General features: G+C 39.5%; 1 protein-coding gene across 1 annotated transcript in view; it reads left to right on the top strand.

The window, feature by feature from the left end:
* Nucleotides 1–16,107, top strand: part of LOC126278931 (dynein axonemal heavy chain 1-like) — an 825,957-nt gene that overhangs the window by 70,906 nt on the left and 738,944 nt on the right. Inside the window, 1 exon segment of the mRNA XM_049979209.1 lies at nt 13,695–13,910. Coding sequence (XP_049835166.1) covers nt 13,695–13,910 — 216 coding nt within the window.

Here is a 16,107-nt window from a genome sequence, read left to right as displayed (position 1 = left end):
CGTCTCCTTTCACTACCTGAATAATTTCTTTTATCTCATCATACATTTCTTCAGTTTCTTCGTCATCTGCAGAGCCAGTTTGCATATAAACGTGTACTACTGTAGTAGGCGTGGGCTTCGTGTCGATCTTGGCCACAATAATGCGTTCACTATACTGTTTGTAGTAGCTTACCAGCACTCCATTTTTTTTATTCATTATTGAACCCACTCCTGCATTACCTTTATTTGATTTTGTGTTTATGACCCTGTATTCACCTGACCAAAAGTCTTGTTCCTCCTGCCACCAAACGTCACTATTTCCCACTATATCTAACTTTAACCTGCCCATTTCCCTTTTTAAATTTTCTAACCTACCTGCCCGATTAAGGGATCTGACATTCCACACTCCGATCCGTAGAACACCAGTTTTCTTTCTCCTGATAACGATATCCTCTTGAGTAGTCCCCGCCCGGAGATTCGAATGGGGGACTATTTTACCTCCGGAATATTTTACGCAAGAGGATGCCATCATCATTTAATCATACAGTAAAGCTGCATGCCCTCGGGAAAAATTACGGTCATAGTTTCCTCTTGCTTTCAGCCGTTCGCAGTACCAGCACAGCTAGGCCGTTTTGGTTATTGTTACAAGGCCAGATCAGTCAATCATCCAGACTGTTGCCCTTGAAACTACAGAAAAGGCTGCTGCCCCTCTTCAGGAACCACGCATTTGTCTGGCCTTTCAACAGATACCCCTCTGTTGTGGTTGCACCTACGGTACGGCTATCTGTACCGCTGAGGCACGCAAGCCTCCCCACCAACGGCAAGGTCCATGGTTCATGGGAGGCTATGGCTAGAGCCTCTTTTTCCACCTGAGACTAACAATGCTGGGCCGGAGTGAGAGACTGAGGCCAATATTACACTATCAAATTTCTTTGACAAAGATATGATCAAATATTTGTCAAACTTGTTTGACAGAGTTATTTGACGTTGTGCTAAAAAGGAGTGTTACCTTGTCATCATATTTTTCGTTAAAGTTCAAGATGGTTGACAGCAACAACTTGTTATTATGCGCAGCAGTTGCACGTACTACAATTGTACTGTTTGCGCTTTTGGAAGAGAAGCAGGGGGGAAAAAATAGAAACTTAACTCAGTGAAGCCATGGGTGTTATGACGAGACGATAAAAGCATTCAACAAAATTTGTTATGTGAGCTTCTAGTGGAGGACGTCAAGTTGTACATAAATTACTTAAGACTGGATGAGAACAGATTTCAGTATTTGCTCAGTGAAGTGTCTTGTCATATCACAAAGCACAGTACTCGCTTAAGAACTGCTGTATCTGCAGAAGACAGGCTCACAGTAACACTCTGATTTCTTGCTACAGAAGAGAGTTACCCTAGCTTACAGTACAGCACTCGAATACCCGCCACAGTGCACATTAACTAAAATAATCCCTGGAATGTGTGAAGCAATCTATAAAGCACTAAAGGACCCATATCTGAAAGTAAATAAATCTTCAGTTCACTTCTTGTGCAATAAGAACTATTTTTATTGTAGATCAAGTATCCCCCCATGAACCATGGACCTTGCCGTTGGTGGGAAGGCTTGCGTGCCTCAACGATACAGATAGCCGTACCGTACATGCAGCCACAATGGAGAGGTATCTGTTGAGATGCCAGACAAATGTGTGGTTCCTGAAGAAGGGCAGCAGACTTTTCAGTAGTTGCAGGGGCAACAGTCAGGATGATTGACTGATCTGGCATGGTAACACTAACCAAAACAGCCTTGCAGTGCTGGTACAGTGAACGGCTGAAAGCAAGGGGAAACTACAGCCGTAATTTTTCCCAAGGGCATGCAGCTTTACTGTATGATTAAATGATGATGGTGTCCACTTGGGTAAAATATTCCGGAGGTAAAATAGTCCCCCATTCGGATCTCCGGGCGGGGACTACTCAACAGGACGTTGTTATCAGGAGAAAGAAAACTGGCATTCTACAGATCAGAGCATGGAGTGTCAGATCCCTTAATCGGGCAGGTAGATTATAAAATTTAAAGAGGGAAATGAATAGGTTGAAGTTAGATATAGTGGGAATTAGTGAAGTTCAGTGGGAGGAAGAACAAGACTTTTGGTCAGGTGAATACAGGGTTATAAATACAAAATCAAATAGGGGTAATGCAGGAGTAGGTTTAATAATGAATTTAAAAAATAGGAGTACAGGTAAGCTACTACAACTACAAACAGCATAGTGAACACATTATTGTGGCCAAGATAGACATGAAGCCCACGCCTACTACAGTAGTACAAGTTTATATGGCAACTAGCTCTGCAGATGATGAAGAAATTGATGAAATGTATGATGAGATAAAAGAAATTATTCAGGTAGTGAAGGGAAACGAAAATTTAATAGTCATGGGTGACTGGAATTCAGGAGTAGGAAAAGGGAGAGAAGGAAACATAGTAGGTGAATATGGATTGGGGCTAAGAAATGAAAGAGGAAGCCGTCTGGCAGAATTTTGCACAGAGCATAACTTAATCATAGCTAAAACTTGGTTCAAGAATCATAAAAGAAGGTTGTATACATGGAAGAATCGTGGAGGTATTAAAAGGTATCAGATAGATATAATGGTAAGACAGAGATTTAGGAACCAGGTTTTAAATTGTAAAACATTTCACGGGGCAGATGTGGACTCTGACCACAATCTATTGGTTATGAACTGTAGATCAAAACTGAAGAAACTGCAAAAAGGTGGGAATTTAAGGAGATGGGACCTGGATAAACTGACTAAACCAGAGGTTGTACAGAGTTTCAGGGAGAGTATAGGGGAACAATTGACAGAAATGGGGGAAAGAAATACAGTAGAAGAAGAAGGGGTAGCTTTGAGGGATGAAGGCAACAGAGGATCAAATAGATAAAAAGACGAGGTCTAGTTGAAACTCTTGGGTTGTTGTTGTTGTGGTCTTCAGTCCTGAGACTGGTTTGATGCAACTCTCCATGCTACTCTATCCTGTGCAAGCCTCTTCATCTCCCAGTACCCACTGCAGCCTACATCCTTCAGAATCTGCGTAGTGTAGTCATCTCTTGGTCTCCCTCTACGATTACCCTTGGGTAACAGAAGAAATATTGGATTTAAATAATGAAAGGAGAAAATATAAAAATGCAGTAAATGAAGCAGGCAAAAAGGAATACGAACGTCTCAAAAATGAGATCGACAATAAGTGCAAAATGGCTAAGCAGGGATGGCTAGAGGACAAATGTAAGGATGTAGAGGCTTATCTCACTAGGGGTAAGATAGATACTCCCTACAGGAAAATTAAAGAGACCTTTGGAGATAAGAGAACCACTTGTATGAACATCAAGAGCTCAGATGGAAACCCAGTTCTAAGCAAAGAAGGGAAAGCAGAAAGGTGGAAGGAGTATATAGAGGGTCTATACAAGGGTGATGTACTTGACGGCAATATTATGGAAATGGAAGAGGATGTAGATGAAGATGAAGATGAAATGGGAGATACGATACTGTGTGAAGAGTTTCACAGAGCACTGAAAGACCTGAGTCGAAACAAGGCTCCCGGAGTAGACAACATTCAATTAGAACTACTGACAGCGTTGTGAGAGCCAGTCCTGACAAAACACTACCATCTGGTTAGCAAGATTTTATGAGACAGGCGAAATACCCGACTTCAAGAAGAATATAGTAATTCCAATCCCAAAGAAAGCAGGTGTTGACAGATGTGAAAATTACCGAACTATCAGTGTAATAAGTCAGAGCTGCAAAATACTAACGTGAATTCTTTACAGACGAGTGGAAAAATTGATAGAAGCCGACCTTGGGGAAGATCACGTAAGGCAATACTGACCCTATGACTCATCTTAGAAGAAAGATTAAGGAAAGGCAAACCTATATTTCTAGCATTTGTAGACTTAGAGAAAGCTTTTGAGAATGTTGACTGGAATACTCTCTTTCAAATTCTAAAGGTGGCAGGGGTAAAATACAGGGAGCGAAAGGGTATTTACAATTTGTACAGAAACCAGATGCCAGTTATAAGAGTCGAGGGGCATGAAAGGGAGGCTGTGGTTGGGAAGGGAGTGAGACAGGGTTGTAGTCTCTCCCCGATGTTATTCAATCTGTATATTGAGCAAGCAGTAAAGGAAACAAAAGAAAATTTCGGAGTAGGTATTAAAATCCATGGAGAAGAAATAAAAACTTCGAGGTTCGCCAATGACATTGTAATTCTGTCTGAGACAGCAAAGGACTTGGAAGAGCAGTTGAACGGAATGGACAGTGTCTTGAAAGGAGGGTATAAGATGAACATTAACAAAAGCAAAATGAGGATTATGGAATGTAGTGGAATTAAGTCGGGTGATGCTGAGTGAATTAGATTAGGAAATGAAACACTTAAAGTAGTAAAGGAGTTTTGGTATTTGGGGAGCAAAATAACTGATGATGGTCGAAGTGGAGAGGATATAAAATTGAGACTGTCAATGACAAGGAAAGGGTTTCTGAAGAAGAAAAATTTGTTAACATCGTGTATAGATTTAATTGTCAGGAAGTCATTTCTGAAAGTATTTGTATGGAGTGTAGCCATGTATGGAAGTGAAATGTGGACAATAAATAGATTAGACAAGAAGAGAATAGAATCTTTCGAAATTTGCTCCTACAGAAGAATGCTGAAGATTAGATGGGTAGATCACATAACTAATGAAGAAGTATTGAGTAGAATTCAGGAGAAGAGGAGCCTGATGGCACAACTTGATTAGAAGGAGGAATCGGTTGGTAGGGCATGTTCTGAGACATCGAGGGATCACCAATTTAGTATTGGATGGCAGCGTGGAGGGTAAAAATCGTAGAGGGAGACCAAGAGATGAATACACTAAGCAGATTCAGAAGGATGTAGGCTGCAGTAGGTACTGGGAGATGAAGAAGCTTGCACAGGATAGAGTAGCTTGGAGAGCTGCATCAAACCACTCTCAGGACTGAAGACCACAACAACAACAAAGCAATAATTACATTTTGTGTTTCACAACTACAAAATTAATAGAAATGAATGAAGCATCATGAGTACAAAAATAGATTAAGAAGACTAGTCACGTCAGAAAATTTCATATGTACTCTGTGTCTCACTCAAACCTTCCTGATCTCAAGGACGCAGGAGGGAAAAACCCAGTAGATACGATATGAAAAGTGCACCATATTGTAGAGCATTACAAAGAATTAATATCCCCACATCAGAAGTGCCAAGTATCATCGCCAGAGTGCAGCGTGGTCACATTAAGTGAAAATGTCAACTCCACGGCAGCATGCGCAAGTAGTAATGTGTTTTGCTGAAAAAAAATTGCCAATTATGGTGCAAACAAATTACCGCCATGTGTATGAATGTGATCCACTTGATGTGAAAACAATTAAGGAAGGGTACAGGGAGTTTGTGGCAACAGGAAGTGTTCTGAAACATTCTGGCAGTGCACGTTATAGAGTTTCAGAAGAGACAGTGGAGGACATCAGACATTTCTCAGAAGCCCATGAAAGTCAATTTGTCAAGCACCTAGGCAGCTTGATGTACTTCGATGAACATTGCATTGTGTAGTTCACCAGTGTCTTCGTATGTGTGCTTACAAAGTGCACATTCTGCAACATCTGACGCAGAACAACAAACCACACCAACAACAATTTGCTGCAGATATGCTGCAGCGTATTGATATGGACGCCAGTTTCTTGGAAATACGTTGATTTTCAGATGAGGCAACCTTTCATCTATCAGGAAGGGTTAATAGGCATAATGTTCGGATTTAGGGTTCGCAAAATCTGCACGGATTGTTGGACCGTTCTTCTTTGCGGAACAAACAACGAATGGGTCAGTGTATTTGTGTACCCTCAGATACAAGACTTGCAACCCAACATCATTTTTCAACAAGATGGAGCTCCGCCGCATTGGTCAACGGCTGTTCACAAGCTCCTGAATAGGAAATTTCCCAGTCGTTGGATTGGACACGGAGGATCCATTGCCTGGCCACCACGTTCACCTGACATTATGCCACTTGATTTCTTCATGTGGGTATTTGTGAAGGACCACATGTATCCGACAAAAGTGGATGATATTCCTATGTAGTGACATTATATCACTAATGTGATTGCAACTATAACAGACGAAATGTTAACGAAGAACTCGCCAAGAAATTGAGTACAGACTGGATATTCTTCGTGCTTCAAGTGGTTGACATGTAGAGGTATATTTTGATGATAAATAAATAAATTCTTTGAGATGCTCTACAGTGTGGTGCATTTTTCATTGTCGTATTGCATGAGAGTAGCTTGAGCAGAGGCCGTTTATTTACTTTATGTCCGCAGCTGTGCACCTGGGCCAAACCTCACGGTAAATGGCCTCTGCAATTTTTTGTAGCTCTCCACTCTTCTTAATCTATTTTTGTACTCAGGGTGCCTCATGTTATAAAGCGTCTCATTAGCTTCATACATTTCTATTAATTTTGTAGTTGACGGCACACATGAATTAAACTTCGCAGCCATGTTTACAAATACAGTATTGGTGACAGAACGCTGCAGCAATGCTAGTGCTCCAATTGGTAACATTTCACATTGCAGTGAAGAGAAGACAGCGAGGCCATAGATTTGATCGTATTTATTTGAAAACAAGTAAGATTTGACAAAGTTCCCTATTACAGCATCAAATTTCTTTGACATAAATATGACATATCAGCTATGACAAAGAATTATGATAGTGTAATACTGATGAGTGAAAGCAATAGGTCATTCAGAGCCATTGTCATTTCAGTGCGATAGGGCTAAACTGAAGCCATACTGTGAGGCATCAGTCGCCAAAACTAAGTGCTGGTCCAGAGAGATTGTAGCTAAACAAGGGGCCAAGTGTAGTTTGGATTTCAACATTCAAAAAGTGTGTTCACAATCCAGGCTCCAGCAAAAAGGTATGTTCTTGCATAACAAGGTATGCAATGGGTGAGCCAATGTGGCTGCCCCCAACAGGAATTTATTGTAGTAGGCTATATTCCTTAGGAAGGCCTTAAGCTCATTTGTGGACGAGAGGTGAGGCATAGACATAACAGTGGTGATGTGGTCTGGCAGTGTGTGTCATGCCGTGAGACCTCGAACCCCAAATAAAAAATTGGAGGTTGAAAAAACAGATTTCGTTAGGTTACACTGTAAGCCTGTGGTCTGTAAGATAGAAAATAAATTGCTCAAGTTTCTCAGGTGATTGCCCTCAGAGGAGCCCATGACAACACTTTCACCTAGATAATGCAACCTGGGGCACTCATAGTCAGCTGCTCTAAAAATCATTGGAAACTAGCAGGGGCACTAGCCACACCAGAAGGAAGGCACAAAGGGATCAAAAGGAGTATTGAAAACCAGAACTCGCTGAGACTCTTCATCCTCAGGAACCTGCAGAGACACTTCTGACTAATCAGTAGTAGATAAGTACTGACCACCCAATATTTTTACCAACAATTGCTCCTGGCATGGGAGAGGATACGTATCCATGATCCACTGTGCATTGGCAGTAGTACTTGAGTAGCCATAGAGGCGAAGTTCCTTGTCAGCTTCCAAACTACAACCAACAGAGATGACCAATATCTAGCCATACCAGGTTGCACCACCCCTAGAGATTGAAAGCTTTCCAATTCTGCATTTACTTGATCTTTCAGGGTGACAGGAATAGGATGTGCATGACAAAAATGAGACCAAGCCGTGGATTTTAAACAAATATGAGCAGAAAAATAGGTAGCACACCTCATACAATCTGAAAATAAGTCGAAACTCCTCACACAGTGTTTCCAGATGAGAAACAGATCAGCCAAAAAGCGAATTGTATCAGTCACAGAAAATCCAAATGCTTGAAATGTGTCGAATCCCGAACAAATTCTCATCACTGTCATCAGCATCCACCAAAAATGTAGTGGAACGAATCACTAACTTGTAAGAGGCAGATGCCGTAGATTGTCCCAACAGCACAAAGTTCTGTTTGTTATACTGACCGATTCTGTGTGACCGGTGTCAATTGCAGTGTGCCTAAACTCACATAGGTTTGAGAAGTCAGTAATGTCACTGCAGCACCTGGGAGAAGTCACAAGCTTTGGAGTCACACAGTTTAAACCATGTCCAAATCCTGAGAAACCTTTGGCAAATGACTCACAAAGGCCACATGGCCTTTTTTCTGGCAAGCATTACAAGAATTGCAGTGCTTAGGCCACATTAAATGTTCATGCTGGACAAAACAGAAAAGAGAAGATGGAAACAGAGATCACTGATGCTGCCACTGTGGCAGTTGCAGTTGCTTGGGCTGGTCCTGGTCTGTTCAATGCTGGGCCTGCATGTTTATCATCACCACTGCCAATTCCTCATGCACACTATCTGTTGTCCTAGTGGGTACATCTCGTGCCACTACTGCCACATCACCTCACACTTCAATTTGATCACCCACTGCCCAAGAAACTCCAATGAGCTATTTTCAAAGCTTCTGCCAGTGGTGGTTTTTCACAGAATAGAGCCTTATGGTGCACTTCCTTGTCTGGAGCTAAACAAATAATTGTCACACACTATAAAGTCTGCATAAGAGTCATTATGGGCATCAGTAATGAATTAAACTTATGGTTAGGTCTGTGAAGTTCGACTGTCCTGGCCTTGTATGATTGGCTTGGTTTCTTGCAGCATTGGTAGAATTGAATTGGTTATTATGAAAATGTCAAAGTCCATAAAACATGACTTTGAGATATTCAAAGAAAACTGTTTTATGCTTCAATGGTAGAAGATATGAAGTACTTGGATTTTTATACTCTGGTGTCCGTGGAAACCATTGTATCTACATCTTCAAATCATCAATTTTTATTTTCATATTCTTCAGATTAATTTTTTTTTATCTTGGACACATGACCATTTTGAACCTAATTAAAATATGTAATATTACAACTATAGAATAATTTATTAATAAACAAAAATTACAAATAGTTTTTTAACATTATCATCATAACAGATAAGCATTGTTGCAACATTTTCTGTAGGTTTCATACATTTTCATCTTCAGCTGTTATAGACCAAGTGAATAAATTAATATAAAAGTTTTTATGCTCCTCTGGGATGTACTGTTCCAGTTTTTGTATATCGTTTATCTTATCTTTGTTTATAGGATATTTCTCTCCATGTGCTAAGGTTGCTGGGAGTCTGATATTTGCTAGGGTTTTAAAAGTCTGAAAGAGTTTTGAGTCAGTCCATCAATGAATGATCGGTCTACTAATACCTCTGGGTTGTGGCTGTTATACTCAAACATATTGTACTGTGAAACACTGAAGTTGACTTTCGTTGAACCGTCTTTTCCTATAGTGTTTCTGAACCCTGGGAATTGTGTTTAAAAAGATCTGGCCACCTATCCTCAAGGTAGTTGACAATGAATGAGTTATTTTTATTGGCAGAATGAAGAATAAGTTCAATATATTCTTTCACAGTGTAAACTCTTATCAGTTTGTCATAACTTTCTTCTTATACCCTCAAACATCCTATCACAAGGTAGGAAAGAGTGTCCTCGGATAGGAAAGTATTGAAAGTTTTTTTCAAACATACCAGTCCCTACTAATGCCACTAGGAATCTGACTACCGTATTGTTACGGTTTTGTCCTAGGCAAAAGTAACGTTCTTTGAAGAATGCAAGCAAGAAACTACAAATCTCATTAGCTCCCTTTTTGGCTATTCCTTCATGAAATACAAAGGAATGAGGTTTGCCACTCTTAAGGTCGAAAATACAGAAAGTAAAGACCCAGAGCTGATGTAGGTAAGACACTTCCTGTACTGGAATGTAGGGAAATGGTACACACTGCATAAAATCCATACATATGCCTTTGACAACATTGGTTTTCTTGCACTTTTCATGTACAGTTTTTATCTTTTTATAAAGCTTCTTGGTCCTTCGAATATGAACTATTTGCTCAGCAACAATCACTCTTTTAGCTCAATCACAAATGTAAGTGTTTTTAGTTTAGTTTTAAGCTCCTCAAAGTACCACAAACATCTTTTGAATGCATGATGTTTACATTCAAACCAGCCTTCAAATACTTAATATCTCTGTTTGCATAGTGAGTAACGTTTACCTCAAACGATTCAATGTGTTCCTTTGTTTTATCAATAACATCACCTTTTATAGCTCTGATTCCCATGTTATCTACAGGAGATTTTCCTAAAACCAGCAGGTCTCCTAATCTTCGAATCCTCCTCTCACTCTTCAGGCCATGAATACAAATAAATGCAGTTTCACATACCAGTATTCTCTTTCCCTAAACTTGAACATGATATTTGAACTTCTTCTCCCTACTTTTTGGATTAGAATAAACAAGGGAAACATTTTAACTATACATATACAAAACATGTATTCAACATTTAGTTTTTAAATTCATACTTAAATTTTTCCCCATTGCAGTTGCAGGAATGTTTTGTCCTTTGTAGCTAATGTATTCTTCTCCTTGTAACCTAACCTTCTTTGTATTTATCATAATGCCGTATACCTTTCCTGTTTGTTATGACTGCTAACTTCTTCATTTGAGTCCATGCTCTCTTTTCTGATTAAATTAACACTACTAATGAAAGGTTAGACAAGAACCACGCAAGATGTTTTTTACAATGTGGTGCCAACAATAGATCCTGAAATCAGTACTGGTAAAATCTGATTGTTGTTAATGTTGGGACATGAACCGTAGCCTATGTCTGGTGATTCAAAAAATATTACATAAAACTAATGGAACATGTAGTACGAAAACTCATGATATTTTCGTACCAACTAAATACTTTGGCAACGATTTTCTTGGCTTTAAAACTCATGACGTTCTCAACGCAGTTGCATGCGTCTATAGATAGAGAATGCAAAAATACTGAAATATGAATTTATGAAAAGTTGGACTTGTGACCTTTTCATAATAACTGATTCAACTCGTGCCACTCTGTCATGCATTCATTTGTGATGGTGTTTGGACAATAAACTGCACACGTGATCAAATGTAAGAGCTGCCGGTTCTTATAAGGAGCAATCTGACACAGTGATTGACACACCTTGGGTGGAATCCTTGAGAGGAATAAGGCTATGTACAAATTCGAGTCTGTCATACCAAAAGCCAAAAAATGCAGTCTAAGTCTGTTTTCTTGAGCTTCCCAGTCCTTGGCTGAATTGTCATACGGATAAAAAGTTGGTGGATGGACCAGTGGAATAGTACCCTGCTGTTAATGGAAGTCGACAAAGAGTAATTGGCGAAGTAAGCCGTTCAGTCAGAGCTGGTAGAAAAGCACCCATAATAACTATACCCACTGAAACTGCACTTAAAGGCTGCACACATGGAGACCAGTCCAAACTCGTCACCAATTATGTAGTAAACAAGTAATACATAAAACTGATCCAAATATGACTTTATTCATACACCTCTGAATAATAACAGAAATAAGCCTTTCGTAACTTCACACGTTACAAGACAAAAGAATCGTACAGAAGGTGCAACTTAAGTGACACACAGAACAACTGATGTGAGTGGTACAAACTAAAAGAACATAAGGGAGAGTGATTTGGCACTGTTTCGCACGTATTTAGGTGTGAGCCACTGGTATATGTGCGGCGAAAACCATGCCATGCGCATGCTTCCTTTACGTGTCCTCTAGTGGTCAGCCTGTGTGAATCCAGTTGGTGACTGATTTAAGTACACATGTGCAGTGACACTACATGCATATTCACTCACTCTAGTTGCAGGATGCAGCAATATCATTATAATAAGTCCCAGTAGACTTATGGGGGCTACCTTGAAAAAGAGTTTTTGATGATTTGATTTCTGTTAACATTTATATTTATTAAGAGAGAAAAGAGAAAAAGTGATAAATAATTTAAAATGTAAAGTTAATATATCACCAAATAGTCAATGTGCTGAATTGTTGATAGGCACATTAATGAGTAGGGAACATTCCTGGCTTATAGATAAACCCTTTTTCAGAACTATGTAGCACACAACGTGCGTACAGTTGAGATCATTTGATTGTTTCGCTGCTGTTGGCCATCATTTCAAGTCCCTGGAAGCAGCAGCATCTACCTATGAAGCATTCCTGATGTACTTTTCCAAGGGGGATATATACTGATAAGTCACAACATTGTGACCCCTGCCCACAGCAATGTTACTTGCTGCCTTATGACATTGCAGGCATGTTACATGGTAACAAAAGTATTTAAACAGAGCAGACAAGAACAGGGTAACATCCTAGCGAAGGTATGGGCTGTGAATGGGAAAATCCATTGAGATAAATGACTTTCAAAAAGGGAAGATATTATTATGCAGATCCTACAAAAGAGTATCTTGAAAATGCTGAAGCTATTAGAATGTTCACCTGCTACTGTCGTGAGCCTCTACAGAAAGAGGTAGAGGACAGTGAAACTACCACTAGCTGCTAAATGGTTGGATGTCCATGGCCGTTCACAGAGTGTTGGGTTCGGAGGCTTGCCTGTGCTGTAAAGTAGTATAGATGGTGATCTGTGGCATCTCTGCCAAAAGAGCACAGTGCTGGTGCATGCACAAGTGTCTCGGAGCACACGTTCATTGTATGTTGTGGAACATAGAGCTCCCAAGTAGGCTACCCTACATGTTCACATTTTGATCCAATGACTTCATCAGTTACAATTGCAGTGGGCACAGGACTATCAGGATTCAACCATTGATTAATGGAAGTGTGTCAGCTCTTTCAATGAATCACATTTTTGCTACACTAGGTCAATGGTTTCCTCCACAGATGTCGTCATTGAGCTGAATGGCGGCTCAAAATATGCAGCGCACCATGGACGCAGGATGGTGTGAGCAGTACCATGCTATGGGAGACATTCTCCTGTGGTTGCCTGGGACCTGTGGAAGAAATCGAAGATACGATGACAGCTGTGGAGCACTTGCATCCCTTCATGCCTAATGTCTTCCTCGATGGAAATGTCATCTTTCACCAGTATAACTGTCTGTTTCTTGGAGCTAGAACTGTACTACTGTGGTTTGAAGAGCATTATAGTGTATTCACATTGCTATCTCAGCAACCAAATTTACCTGATGTAAATCCTGTGGAACCCACCTGGATTGTTACTGGGCACTATCAACATGTACAGAAATCAGTAGCCCATTATTTACATGAATCACGTGACCTGTGCATAGACATCTAAAGCCACACATCTCCACAAATCTACCAACAAACTGTCAGATCTCTGATACGCAGAATCAGTGATGTAATTTGTTCCAGAGACAGACAAACAAGCTTAATAAGTGGGTGATCGTCATGTTTTGTCTCATCAGAGCATCATGAAGCCTTCACAATGTGGGCAGTTGGTGTTAACCATCACTTATATGTACAGCAAAGCAAGTGGGGATATGTGAAGGTACATCACTGAAAAAGAATATAACTGCGCTATTTTCAATTTCACTATGTTAGTTCTATATCAACCTAAAAGTCAATTGTCCAAAAAATGATCATCTCATTTTTGACAGATGATCTCTTATAGGAGAAATGAAAGTGAAAGATTCTGAACAGGCAAGTGCATACTTCTGAATTATTTTTCATGAATATAAATAGATAACAGACATGTAATTTGGAAGCTACCTTCATGAATTAATAATTTTTTTGTTAATTTTAAATTTTCTACTATTGCTGTGACAAAATGTTTTGCTCTTATTAAACTACATCCTTTATATTTTTTTGTTTACAGAGTGCACTCAGACAGTTAATTGAAGCCTCACTACAGATGTTAACAAATCTAATAGAAACCCCATGTCTGTGTACCATGGACTGCGATGAGACATTTACATGGGGTGATGATGTTGTCAACACCCAGTTCAAACCATTAGGCATGCCTATATTTGTTTTATATTTGAATGTGGATGAAAATGGTGTGTTCTACAACACAAATCCACTAAATTTTGAGGTTTGTTTTATAAAGACTAGCATTTTTTTTAGAACTATAATACTTTAAATATTTTGTTTGCTTAATCAATTGCTATAGCTTAATGGTTGAGCCTCTTTGTTGATCTCTGATGCTTGTTATGATGACACATACATTTCATATCTAGTTTCACTTCAACAACCAATGTTGTAGATTCTGAACCAGGAAATATATGAACATTCAACACTGTGAAACTGAATTTCAAATTTTTTTGATAGGCTAAGCCACTAAATTTAGTTTAGTTTTCCCAAATGAATCAAGTGAGTATAAAGGTAGCACAAATTGGCTAGAGAATACATCATCCTGGCTAAAATCATTTATATTGTGTAAAACTGTTGAAATTTGTAATACGGTAGAGTCCCGTTAATCTAAACTAATCGTGACCAGACCTTGTTTGGATTACCGATTTGTTCGTATGAGCCAGAAGTATGCTGATGAGTTTCTGAAATCAAGAATATCAAGCAGATAAGTAGGTACACCATGGTAAGAAATGGGAACAAGTGTGGGAACAATGGCTCACTCTTACTCCCTGTCCGTCCTTTTTTTTGTGCATTGTTGAGACCTTTGTAGTGTCTGAGGTCAGTGCACTGCCATTGGCTCTCAAACTGCTGGTTATGTTAGTTATTGATTACTGGCACTTGTAACAGTTGTATTGTATTTGTTCAGGTGTAGTGGTGTACGTATTTTTGTCATGAGTAAACGGAAACATGCAACATTAACTCTCAAAGAAAAAAATGAATGCTTTGAAGCTGCTTGACAAGGGCGAGTGTGATTGGAAGAAGAACCGAGTGAAGCTTGAACAGTCTTGTGCAATGTCTTCAAGAAAAACACTCAAAATTCACCAGACTTTGAAACAGTCCCAGTACGATAAAGTGGATGAAGTTCTTTTCCTTTGGTTTGTGTAAGAAAGAGGAAGGGGAATTCCTTTGAGTGGAGCACTGGTTCAGAAGGCTGTTTACCCAAACAAGTTATTGAATAAGTTTCCTTTAATTTATGTCTATGGTCACAAACTGTTTGATAACAAATTACCGGTTTCGGTCTTTAATGACCATTGTCAGATCTGTTTCATAAAAACAAAGTCTTAATGTACTGCAGTTTATGAAACAGATCTGATGATAGTCATTAAAGACCGAAACTGGTAATCTGTTATCAAACAGTTTGTGACCATAGAGGTAAATTAAAGGAAACTTATTACATATCCGGGTCACTGTTTTTTCGCGACGATATCGCAGCTTGTGAAAGTTAATGAATGGTGGTGATTCTTTTAGTGCGAGTACGGGTTGGTTGGACAAATTCGAAAAACATCATGGAAACTGTCAGCTAACAATTACTGGAGAGAAGCTATCTTCTGACTGTGATACAGTGAAGGAATACTTGGTTCAGTTTGAAAAAATGATAAGAGAGGGAAAGTATTCTCCCAACAAATTTATAACGCTGACAAGACTGCCCTTAATTTTAGGGCATTGCCAACCAAAAGACTGACATCAAAAGCAGAAGACCATGCTCCTGGTTTTAAAAAGTGCAAAGATCATGTGACTTTATTAGCGTGCAGCAATGCTGCTGGTAATAACAAGCTGCCTTTAAAGCTGACAGGCAAATCTGCTAGGCCCAGAGCTTTTAAAAACTGCAAACATGAAGTCCCTTATTATCGCAACCAGAAAAAAGCATGGATGGATGGTAAGGTGTTCAAAGAATGGCCAGTTTGTTCCCTCTGTTTGACGATTTTCTAAGGAAAATCATTTGTCTCTCAGTGCAATCCTTTTGATTGATAACATGCCATCTCACCCCAGCACTGAGGAATAATGTAATGGAGAAATTGTGGCGAAGTTTTTGTCGCCGAATGTTACACCACTTCTACAGCCAATGGATCAGGGCATATTGCAAACATTAAAACTGAATTACAGAAAACAATTTTTAAGAATGCTGATCCAAGATGATAGCATTCCTTTAGTGGACAAAATAAAAAAGACAATGTTGTTTATTGAGCCACTGAGGCATGGCAGAATATTTCAGGAAATGCTCCTAGAAGATCGTAGAGAAAACTGTGGACATCTCTTGAATTTCAGGACAACCTAGTTAAAAATGAAGAGGAAAATCTACTACAAATGATACAGACAATCCGTGGATGTGAAGAAGCTAGTGAAGGAGACTTAAATGAGTGGATGGCAGCGGATGGGGC

The sequence above is a fragment of the Schistocerca gregaria genome, chromosome 6 (genome assembly GCF_023897955.1).
Source record: "Schistocerca gregaria isolate iqSchGreg1 chromosome 6, iqSchGreg1.2, whole genome shotgun sequence".
NCBI classification, from domain to species: Eukaryota; Metazoa; Arthropoda; class Insecta; order Orthoptera; family Acrididae; genus Schistocerca; species Schistocerca gregaria.
The sequence above is the reverse complement of the archived record's forward strand: the minus strand, read 5'-3'. Positions and strand labels throughout refer to the sequence as shown.